This window comes from Carcharodon carcharias, chromosome 5 (assembly GCF_017639515.1).
Source record: "Carcharodon carcharias isolate sCarCar2 chromosome 5, sCarCar2.pri, whole genome shotgun sequence".
In the NCBI taxonomy this organism is placed as follows: domain Eukaryota; kingdom Metazoa; phylum Chordata; class Chondrichthyes; order Lamniformes; family Lamnidae; genus Carcharodon; species Carcharodon carcharias.
In genome coordinates, this window is record NC_054471.1 from 123,089,683 (window position 1) to 123,102,142 (window position 12,460).

Consider the following 12,460-nt stretch of genomic DNA (forward strand, 5'->3'; position numbering starts at 1 on the left):
GCCAAGGAATTGACCCTAAACATTGTGACTCAGAGGTGAGATGCTGCCAACCGAGACACAGCTAGCACCCTAAGTTGTTATTTGAAGTGAACTGCTGCCAAATCTTTCCTAAATAAACCCACAGAGTCTCTGAAACCTGAAATTGTTCATGTAAAGGGCTGAACTTTTTGGCATGGAGCTGGGGAGCAAGAATTGGTACAGTTTTTGGGTCCCGAAACCACCTCCAGTGTGAAACTGATTAAAGTTAAGATTTTCATGTGGGTGAACACTAATTGGCTTGGAGTCAGGTTCCCTGACCAATTCAAGGCCGTAGGCTGGCTGTTGCAGCTGGAGGATCAATCAGAGGCCTTCCAGCTTCAGAAAAAAAACCCAATTATAGTACAAGGTGATTAGGAGGGCGCATTAGCAAAAAGGTGCCCTCTCAGATACTTCTGCAAATAGTTAATTTAACAAACTGAAAAATCGGCCAAGCAACCACTCAGGGGGGAGAGCCTGTCTACCATGTGGCCTTTGCTATACCTCCCCCCACTCAGGCAGGCAGGGAGGGCCTGTCAGTTTGGCAGGACTGCTGGCACCCCAGCCTGCCGTACCTTCCAACCTTCCAGGCCCCTGATCTTCCCCCATTGTGTCAGGAAACTGGAGGCCAAAAGGAAAACCCCATTTGGTCTTCCTAACTTAAACAATTTACTGCCCAAGCTGGCTTCCCAGTCCCTGAAACTGCATCCGTCACAATGCTATGCCAGCTGAAGCTGTTATTTTCAGGCCCTCCCGCCTCTGTTCCTGACCTCAATGAGCAAAAATTGCAGCTTATAGCTGGAGACTTCTTGGCCTGTCACTATTTAAATATTATTTATTGGCCCAGAACTTCTGTTCACCAAGTGGTCATACCCAGGAAGTGCCCCAGAAGATGTGCGGTGGAGTGGGGGGGGGACCTCCCAGAAGTCCCCATGCAAGCTCTGCATAGGACTGGCCCAAGACGTTTAAACTTCCAAAGAGCAATTACCCTGCACTAGAACCATCTGAGACTCTGATTTAAATCGGAGACTTTTGATGATTCAGACTCGCAGCAGAACAGTTACCCAGGAAATGTTAGAAGGATTAAAACCATTTCTAATTCCTGGATAACTATAGTACTGACCACCCCGACCCCTGACTACCCTGCCAGCTCCCTGACTACCCTCCCCCCCCACCCCTGCCAACTATCACCCTGCCCCCCCCAACTACCTCTACCTCCTGACCACCTGCCTGACAGCCCACACCACCCTGACTGACCATCCAAGCCCCCTGCCCCCACCCCCCCCAATCCATCCTACCCTCCTTTATCCACCCTATACCACCCCCCCCCCCATCCTACCCAATTACCTTCACCCTGGTTTCTCAAAGTTGCCGGGACCTTTAAACCTACCTACCTTACGGCAGCTAATGCCATAAAAAGGGGCTGTGACTTCACTTGCCCCGACACTGCTGCCTTGCATTGAAAAGTCCCAGGAGCCGGTGCACTGCACTTTTCTTAGCAGGCCCAAGTCAGAAGGTCGGGCAAGAAATGTGCAGCATTCAACTAAGGTAAGTAAAAAGGAGCAGAGTGGCAATCTGACAGTGATTGCCACTCCTCTGAAGTTCTGGCTCATTATATTGTATTTATTTGAGATTTCCTGCATCTGCAGTATTTAGCTGTTGTATCACTGTTCAAATAGTGTTGCTGTTTGAGGTGCAAACTCTTACTTAAAATCTTTGAGATTGGTAATGTCAGGCTGTTTCAGAAATTTTTCTTTTCATGTGTTCTCTGTGCTTCATTCACGAGGATGAGAAATCAGGAGGGAAAAACTGGAACAAGAACAAAGAACTTAAAGGGCAGCAAAAGCAGATGGAAAAAGGTACACCAGGGGCTTATTGCTTCTAATTGCTGGGCAATGTAATCCCTGTGCAGGAAAGAATGCATGTACAGGTGACATTTTAAGTAATTTGAAAATGACTCTGCAAAACATTATTTCATCCTTTGGGATTTGCTTCATGGAAGATTTTTTGCCACAGTTAATTAATCTTTCCGATTGAATGTACAATATGAAGATGATATAATAATGCTCCAATGTGCTGTACTAACATTTAATAGTATGTGGGTCTATTCCTTCGGTTTCTCACATTGGGTCTCTGACCTTATATATCTTATGTGTCAACCTTAGCTCAGTGGTAGCAGACTTACTTCTGAGTCAGAACTTTGTGGTTTTAAGCCTCACTGCAAAGACCTGAGCACATAATCTAGGCCGATAAGTCAGTTCAGTACTGTGGTGCCATATTTTGGATGAGGCTAATGTGCACAGAAAGATCCCGTGGCATTAATTGAAGAAGAGCAGAAGAATTTTTCCAGTGCCCTCTATCCTTCAACCAGCATCATTAAAAGATTCTTTTGTTGTTTATTGCATTGCTTTTTTTTGTGTTATTTGCTGTTGCAAATTGGTTGCTGCCTTTCCCTGCAATACCGCAGTGACTATCTTTGACATCAGTGTTTGTGCTCCTTCTCCTCCTTTAAAATAATGTCTTTCCCTCGAAAAGCAATCCTACCAGACATCACCTGAGCACTATTTCTTCCATGACTCTAATCTCTGTCAATAACAAATTGTTACAAGTGCATATTATTTTTTTACTGTAAATAATGCATTTGCATGCAATCAACCTACTCTTTCTTAATTTCCTCACACACATATGTGGGCCTTCCTTTTATCTATTGTTTATTTTAGGTACCACCTGAAGGCCATCATCATGGGAGGTAGTGGGTTCCTTGTGATGTACGAAAGCCCAATGGGACTAAGATGGCCCTCATCTTAAGGAGACTTGCTCCTGAGCAGCCTGATCTTGCTTCCACATGTCACTGGTGTGGTACACTGAGGGGGATGACCAGAGGCCTGGCATCTGCTGCTCTCCTGAGAGAAGGCAGTATCAGGCAGTTGGCATTCCTGCATAGACTGGTGCTCAGTATCTTCTCTTCCTCATCATTGTCATAAACTACCAGGGGAAATCTCTTTTTGGCTGATTCTGCTCTTCAGAATCATTACCTTCCATATCCCCTGCCCCCTGTAGCCGTGGTGCATCTACATAAAAAAGGGTAATTATGAATGGATGAGCATTACACCCTTGGGACTAAGAAGACAGAGAAGGGGTGATAGGTAATGGCTGTGTGCTGCTTTACAGGGATGGCAGAATGACCATTTAGATATTTAGTCACTAACTTACCACTGTTGGTAGATTATGGACATCACCATCTTCCTTCATAAGAGCTGGGTGTCTCTGCAAAAATTCCATGGCTGCCTCCCGAAGTGGGTGAAGAACTCCCTTCCACTGGCCTGCCTTTGGAAGAGGATAGTGTTAATGAGGGGAAGATCAGCAGTTGAATGTGTGCCATGTTACATTAGAAAGCTAAAGTAAAAGATGAGAGAATATTAGCTTATTAAACTGGTGGGAGAAAAATATAGGGCTGTATATGTAAGTAATTGCTGTTAAAGGAGCTGGGTAGCCATAGTGCAAGATGTTAAGCTACAGGTTGCTCTGAACCAGAATGCACTATGAGGGATACCTATGTTAAGAGGGCATAGAGTAGTGTCCAGGCTAGACAAGGAAGAAAAACAAAGGTGTCCACTGTGTCACCATGCCTATCCGGGTGATGTCATTGAAATTTTTCCTGGCACTTGTAGAAGGCACAAATTATATTTCTAGGTAGTCTTATCTCACCCACACCGAGGAGTCTGTAGCTCCAGTATTCAACCTCCTCCAAGTGGCCTTGGAGACTTGAACCAGTGAAGTTTTGTGTTCTCCTTTCTGATTTGATGCAAAGCCTTGTTGCATACCTGGTGTTAATGTTGTCATAATTCTGAAAATAATATTGTGAGACTTAGAATGAAGTTATTTGACAGTTAAGTGAATGAGCCAAGCACTTACCTCATTATTCCTTTGCTCAAGTGTGTAGACTGAACAGTGTCTTTAAAGGCTGCACTGCAATTTCCATGCACTTCAGCTATTTATATCCATTTTGCATGGGATTTATGTCATTGCTATTCCAGTGGTTGTGCAAATGAGCTCACCGAGGGAGATCTTGTGTAAGTGTCTCTCTGGCCCACCAGTGGGTGCAAATTTTTGACATTGGGATAAAAGAATTGTAACATTCAGCATGAAAATTTGGGGCCATTTTCTTGTTCTATGCCCTGATAAAAGTAAAGAGTGAGATAGGCCAGAGAAGTTTGTTGAATGGAAGCAAGAAGAAATCTGGGGGACATAATTGCATAAAAAGTATACACAAATTAGACTGCAAACTTAACAGATGATTTATGAAACAGACTGAAAAAGTGCATAAAGTATAGACTATGTAAAACTACTAAAAAGAAACGATTTCCAACTCTGAGAGGAGCAGCAATGAGGAGAAAGATGGTCATGTTTTTACCCTAGCTTTTTGTTGTTTAAATTTGGAGTTGCTAAATTAACAAATTGAAGAAATTAAAGTTGAATTGTTCAGCTGAAGTCTAAAATTGATTGTGTTTTGGGCGCAAAATATTGCGATCTTCTATTTTGTTCTAGGAAATACTATCTAGTTTTGTGTGTTTCTTTAGACCTAATCTATAATAAAAGGTATTCAAATTTCATAAATACCAGCTGGTGTATGATGGAAATTACATGAGCTTAGCTGAGGAATTCAGTACGCAAATTGTTAAAAGAGCACAAAACTGAAATGTTTTAGAAAGGGAATGCAGAATAAAGATTAGAGCTTCCTTTATTTTTGAATGCCCGGATGTATCAGAAGATCAAAGGAGCATGAGATTAAACCAATTGTTAACCAAGATAAGTGGTGTTATTGAAAATCTTTATAATGATGGATAGGCTGTGGTAGTAAAGAGAAAAGCCTAATGAATAAATTGGATAAGAATCCTTTGAAAAAGGCATTTATCAATGAGAATATAGGAATAAAAAAATGTCACCCAGCTTATCCAACTTGTTCCAACATCAAGTCCTTTGTCGAGAACTAATCTGACCATATGTCATCATTTTGCTACCCATAACTACATGCCTACACTTCAAATTAATCAGAAATTGACAGTCAGTATTTCATGCATTAAGAAGAAATTTGGTCTTGGAATTTTTTTCTATTCAGCATGTGAATCTAAGCTTTGGTGGTGAGGCCAACATTTGTTGCCCATCCCTGATTAGAATCATAGAAGCCATCAGCACAGAAGGAGGCCATTTGGCACATGAGGTATGTGCTGGCTCTTTGAAAGGACCATTTATTTAGTCCCACCCCAGCTTTAACCCGATAAAACTTCAAATTGCTGCTCTTCAAGTACATGTCCAATTACCTTTTGAAAGTTCCTATGGAATCTGATCCTACCATCCTTTCAAGAAGAGTATTCCAGATCTAGATCTAGAAGGACAAGGGCAGCAGATAGTTGGGAACACCATCACCTGGAAGTTCCCCTCCAAGTCACTCACCATCCTGACTTGGAAATATATTGCCGTTCCTTCACTGTTGATGGGTCAAAATCCTGGAATTCCCTTCCTCACAGTACCTACACCACGTGGACTGCAGCAGTTCAAGAAGGCAGCTCACCACCACCTTCTCAAGGGCAACTAGGGATGAGCAATAAATGCTGGCCCAGCATCCCATGAATGAATTAAAAAAAACTGTGTGAAGAAATTTCTCTTCATTTCCCCTTTAGTTCTTTTGACAATTATTTTAAATCTATGATCTCTGGTTAAGGACCTACTTACCAAACAAAGATTTTCCTCCCTAATTGCTCTTCTGAAACTCCTCATAATTTTGAATACCGCAGTTGGAAGAAGAACAGTTGTTAGAGCAGTGAAGGTTAAGGGGAGACCTAATAGCTACCCTGAGTATGGTGTTGGGCTGCCTTATTAAACCACGGTGGTATCCGCATGGTAAAGGTACTCCCACAATGCCGCCAAGCAGGGAATTCTAGGATTTTGATTCAGTGACAGTGAAAGAATGGTGATATATATCCAAGTCAGAGTAGTGTACAACTTGAAAGGGGATATTGGTGTAATGGCATTCTAATGTACCTGCTGCCCTTATTGTGAGCAGTCCCTTGCAAAATTAATATAATAAAAACTAAATTTTCAGTACACGTTTTCTGATCCTTTCAGTTTCATACCTAAGTTTCTGTGTTGTGTTAAGATAGTATAAAGAAGTAAAGGTCATTAGCAAGGTGTAGAAAAACTCAACAAGTTCAGGAAATATCAGATTCAAAATGTGTATACCCAATTAATTTTTCTTCTGTCTGAATGTCTTCATTAACATTTTTACTCAGTGACCTCGGCTTCTTTGAAAAGTCTTGGGAGTCAATTGATATTCTTTGCAGAAGCCATTACTCTGCAACTGGAGACATAGCATCTATATCTTCGTCTTACAATTATCAAAGGCCTGAGTATGTGCACTGTGGAGAATTCTAATCATTGCAAAACAAGCTGCACTAGAAATCTTTTTTTGCCCTAAGTTATAACAGGAAAACAATTTACTTGTATTTACCTTTAGGTTAGAGGGAGAGGAAGCGGGAGGGATGGAGCAAACAGCAAATAAGATTAAAGAAAGTAACTTCATTTGGTGAGCTAACACCAATATTAACACAATAAGCTGATAGGTTTCTGTGGTATAACTTTTCTGATTTTAGGAATTTCTTTCAAACTACACCCCAACTGTCATTGTAACTTCACCAGAAATAGAGTGACAGGCCAGCTTACCCAAAGTTTACACTGCACTTTCAGCCAAGTGTGGTGGCAGACCTACAGGGCCATAAATTGCACTTGTCATGATTTATGCAAAAATGCTACAGCAATTTCAGGCGAGAGGCAGATGCGTGGTTAAATGCTTAAATCCAAATGTTGCTGTCTGACAGATCTGCTGTTAGATTTGCGAAAATATAATCTCACTTCCTGGGCCCTTATTGAAATGCATTGAATGGTGTGATGTTGCTATATTTTCACAATAAATACGTTAAACTTGGCACAGAAAATTAAATCATGTCTGGTCCAATCTAATTATCCTTTTAATGACAAGATGTGTTATTTACTGCCAGTCAAGCTTTCTGGCAGTGAAACTTGACTATTACAAGGCTGAAGTTCCATTCTTTCAGGTTATTAATTGTTGGAGATTTTAAAAATGTAAAACTTTATTTTCAAAAGTACTTTTCCATTGGCACTTTTCATTCTTGCTCCTAGTCTAATCTTTTTATCCATCTCTTTATTTCTGTTTCTGTACCCAGTGTGACATTGAGTTCTAATTTACAGTTCATTCTCGGTCCTTGTGCTACTAATTTCACAATCCTGAATCTGATAAAGGAGACACACAGTTACTTGGCCTGTTCACTCAGGTCTTAGATGCCTGGTTTCCCTTGCTGTAACATTATCATCTTGTCCTTTCAGCAAATGGTGATTCAAAACATCAACGTGATTAAACAGACAAGAGCAAGTCCAGCTACTGGCAAATGGCATTCTTTGCCCTTGTACAGCAAGTTATAGCCCGTTATTAACTTATTTTTCTAATTGGTATGTGTGGTATATTCCTTTAAAATCAATAAAATATATGTTTAAAGTTTAACTATTTACATCATGCTGTAGTCATTAGTCATTGTATGAAACCTCAGAAACTTTTCTAAGCTTCCATGTGATGTTTTATATAGCAGAAGTAAATTTGTGGCAGTAATTAGCTATAGTACATGACTGCAGAAAATAACGTGTGTATATCTTTAAACTTATTAGTCAAGAGCTTTGTGCTGCTAATGAATATTATTAAGGATCTGGTGCAGTTTTCCTTTTCAGCGGTTTTGAAGTATATCCTGTGTACAGTACATTGCCAAAATTAAATAGTTCATCTTGAATTATTATCACCAAGTGATAATTGCTGCAATGATCTATGCAAAATGGATGCCACAATTCAAAAGCACGTTGCAACGCAACCACTTTTAACTGTACAATTCTTGTGGTTTGTGGTTAGGAGTTTTTAAATATTTTAAAATTAAATGTATGAAAAGATCAACTGTATTTATCAAAATTATTTGTTATTGAAATGCCATATTTAATGCACATGATAGAATATATTTTTTTCTCAGTATATGCACACCTAGGGATGACACAAACTGATCATTGAGAAGACTTATGACATTTAACTTTTGTCTTGTGGTACCATATAACATTCTAGGGAGACACTCTCCTAGGTATCCAGAAACAAGCTGTAAAACTAATTATAAGGTATATGAGAGTGACTTAAGATCACTTTTAATCACTCTTCTTTGTGAGGAAATGCTTGGTCTTGTTAAGCACTCCTTCCTCTATATGGCACAGCTATGATAACAGTCATTGCAACCCGTAGCACTCTTGAGGCTCTACTAGTTTCATGAGCATGATATTGTTTACAAATCTGTGTTTCCTGCTTTCAAGTTTATAGGGCTTTATTAATTATGCACATTGAGAACCATTGATATATAATCATTAGGGCACAGAATTTGACTAATTGACAAATGTTATACATTAGGAGTTCTAGATAGAGTAGCAGAGGTGAAAATCCTGCAATTACTTAACAATAAATTGATGCTGCAGTGGGAGGAGTTTGAAGTCAGTCAGGATGGATGAACTGAGATAGGTTTAATGGCCTTTTACAACTACCATGTAATGCAAAGTAAATATTCTCAAAATAACTGAAAAACAACGAAAATTTAAAAACACAACCTGCTCCTTGACAAACTCGTATAAGCGAAGCTTCCTTTTTTGTTTACTCTAAATAAGTGTGCAGGTTGTACAACACAATCTGGTCTTAAATGGATGGTAAATCATTCTGTACCTTATTTAAAATTCACTTTAATATTTAAATTAAGCTATTGCATATTAACTTCAAAGTTGTTTGCTGTGCAAATAAGATGGATGCTGTTAAATAAGTTTCTTTTTGAATTACCAATCCCTGCTTGCACCTTCTATGTTTTTCAGTATAGTATGCCTCAGGAGAACAAGATTAGGTGATGTGATTTCTGAGGCAGCATCTTCTGGTTGGCAAGCGAGAATGGGGCCCACTCGCCAACGTGTAAAATGACGCGAGGATACATAGGGCATGCACCCCAACTTCACCCCGCGTCATTTAGATTTGCAGTTCAGCAGGCGCGCAGCCGAGATTGCTGCGTGCCCGCTGAACTGTCAATGGCCTGTTAAGGCCATTAAAAAACTAATTAAGATGATTAATGGACCTGCCCGTCCAACCTTAATGTTGGCGGGTAGGCCAGGAGCCCAGGCAGGCTTCTGAAAAAACATGAAACGTCATCCATGGGTGGGATGAGGTTTCATGAGAGTATTTAAATTTTTATGAAATGTTTCAGTAAAAGTTAAGGACATGTCCCAACTCATGTGACACTGTCACATGAGGGGACATGGCAGGGAAATTTTTTTATCACCTTTGTTTGAAGTTCTCTATCGGAGCCGATCTCCCTGAGGCAGCACTTTGCCTAAGGGAGATCTGTGCACTCTTTCGTGCGCTTGTGTGAAAGAGCACACTCTTGGCTGAGGGAATCCCCCACCCGCGCTCACAGGGAGCACACAGCGCTTCCTGGTGATGCCAGACTGGGTGGGCCTTAATTGGCCCGTCCGCATAAAACGGCGGTGCACCCCCAACCAGGGGCGCAAATCGGAAGGATGCCCGCTCCCGCACTTCCCCTCCGACAGGGGGAAATGTTGCCCCTGAAAAATCAAATGATCTGTCTATTACTGCCACAAAATTATTGCAATATGATGCATGGAGTCTATCAGTATCCCCAAACTAACATGGGACTTCTGGAGGCAAAGCTTCCCTTGGTCAAATAAAAACACTTAGGAGGGAATTTTCCCCCGTTGGGGGGGGGTGGGGGTGTTGTGCGGGGGTGGGCACGGACCCAATTGGCACCCCGATTGGATCCGCGCTGCCATTTTACGTGGCCCGCCCAGCGTGACATGCACCTGGAAGCACTGTGCGGTCCCTGTGCGGGCGAGTGGGTTCCCTGAGTCAGGAGTGCACTCTTTCACGCATGTGCGTGAAAGAGTGCAGAAATGTCTCACAGGTGCCTCAGGGAGTTAAGTTTTAAGTTTTAAAAATTTTGATAAAGCAAAGAAAATTAAGACATGTCCCCTCATGTGTCACATGAACTTTAATGGAAAAAATTATTTATTTATAAACCCTTCATTAAACCTCATCCTGTCCTTGGATGAGGTTCCATGAAAAATGCGATGGCCGCCTGGGCTTCTTGCTTGCCCACCAACCTTAAGGTTGGACGGGCAGCTTTCTCAATTGGCTTAATTGTTTGATTAATGGCCTTGACAGGCCTTTGATAGTTCGGCGGGCGTGCAGCTGAGTTGGCTGCACGCCCGCCAAATTGAAAATCTAAATGATGTCGGGGTGCACGCCTGATGTCACCATGCGTCATTTTACGCCCCTGCTTGCTTAGCCGAAAATTCTCCACTTAAATTATATTTTTTCCAAACTCTCAGTTTATTCTGTCATAATTATCAATATTCATGTTTATAGGGGTTGCATAATTGAAATGTAATGGATTATTTGCAACGCAGTACTTTAGTCTGTGATGATACTGTAACATTTTAATTGGTACTGAGGATTATTATCTTCCCATGATTAGATGTCAGCACTTTGACATATTAGAAAGTTGATATTTATATGATTTATATTTCCTAGTTTTAATATTGATTCAGATACATATCACAACCTTTAAACTATACATCCAAACCAATTTCTTCCATTTCCATCGTGCTATAAGCACAATTTGATGACGCCAGTTACTTGTAAAACATTTGAAATGTTTTTCCAGGTTCTGTATATGAAATGCATGGACATGAGTGTTGCCTGGCCACAGGCGAAGTAATTAAAGTCATTGGATTCAAAATAGCAAAAGTTAAAGCGGAGAGTTGTGACAATATTGAAAACAACAATTTCAGGACTACAGTGGAGCTACCATTAGACTATCCAGGTATTTTTATCTTTCAGTTGTATATTGTGTAAGCTCATCCAAAACTCGGCTGCCAGTACCCTAACTCAAAGCAAGTTCTTTTCACCTATCACCCCTATGCTCGCTGGCCTACATTAGTCACGAACATATCGATTTTAAAATTATTTTCTTTGTTTTCAAATCCCTTTGCGCCCTGACCCCATCCTATCTCTGTAACCCCCTCCAATCTTACAACCCTCTTGAGATATCTGCAGTCTTCGAATCCTGGTCTCCTGTAGTTTGATTCACTCCACCATTGGCAGCTTCTTTCTTCCTTTAAGACACTTTTGACTAATGTGTCAAATTTTGTTTTACCACAGTAAAAGCAAGATACAAATTAAAGTAATTGTTGTTATGTAGTTATGTTGAGAAGTATATGCCCCACACTAAGTAGATTTTGTGCAGTGTGCACATGTATATGAGTACAGAACATCGCATCTTAAAGAAGTAAGTCCCATGTAAGCTATTCCTAATTGTTTCTAAAAAAACAACTGGTAAGAGATTATGAAACATTTGTTAAACCACTTCCTAACACTTAGACAAAGTGGTCAAGTGTAGTTTGTTGAGTGAAGTGTAACTTACATAACAAAAGCTGAATTCAGTTGTACTGACTTTGTACCTAAAGGCACGGAACATTGAAGCGTAGGGGTAATGTCAAAGGCTGAAGTTGGAATACTATGCAAAGCTTTGGGCATGCAACAGTATTTCAGTGTAATGTGATTGGTGTCTTGGTATACACAATGTCTTAAAAAAGGTTTTGGCAGTAATGTATAATTAGTATGGAGGTATTAAAATAACTAATATGAGAAAACAACTTCTTCTTGAGTTCTTTGCCTGAAGGCAGGTCCAACCCACAGCACCACAGCCTCCACCATAGGTAGGGCAAGAAGGCAGGCCCTGAATCTACCCCAGTGAATGGGGATCAAACCCTGTGCTGTTGGCACCAATGTGATCTACACTAGCTGTTCAGTCAACTGAGCCAATCAGCTTCCTGAGGAGTCCGAGTAGCTGTGGCAACATATGTTTTTACGTCCATGTTGTAGCCTGGAGCTATGAATGGTGATGATAGCGGTTCCAACATTCTTTCTATCACATGGCTGACCAAGAAGCTCTCCCACTCCTACCGCTTGTTACTGGTGTATTATGGAAGGATTTACAAGTTGATACTCAGCCTGTTTGGCTACATTATGCATGCGCTTTCCTTGGCTGTCAAGTCCTGGAGCTTCTGGATCAGATGCAGGGACACTACTCATTGCCCCACAAGAGCTTAAAAAAAACCCCTAAAATAATTAAATTAAAAACAGATACATTTTAATTCATAATAATTTATGCATATATGACAATGGTTCAAATTGTGTTTTAAATGCTAAATAATGCCCATTATGTTGAAATAAACTGGGCCGAAGTGGAAATTTCAGAAAGTTGTGCCAATACGAGAAACCAATCCATAT

General features: G+C 40.7%; 1 protein-coding gene across 3 annotated transcripts in view; it reads left to right on the forward strand.

Moving 5' to 3' along the window:
- The window catches only part of themis (thymocyte selection associated), a 51,282-nt gene that overhangs the window by 18,011 nt on the left and 20,811 nt on the right, over positions 1-12,460 (forward strand). For 2 of the 3 annotated variants that reach the window (XM_041188212.1, XM_041188214.1), the window contains exon 2: positions 10,833-10,991. In XM_041188212.1, coding sequence (XP_041044146.1) covers positions 10,833-10,991 — 159 coding nt within the window. Of the gene's footprint in view, positions 1-1,801; positions 1,875-10,832; positions 10,992-12,460 lie in introns of all 3 variants that reach the window. The other variant, XM_041188213.1, reaches the window with a different exon arrangement.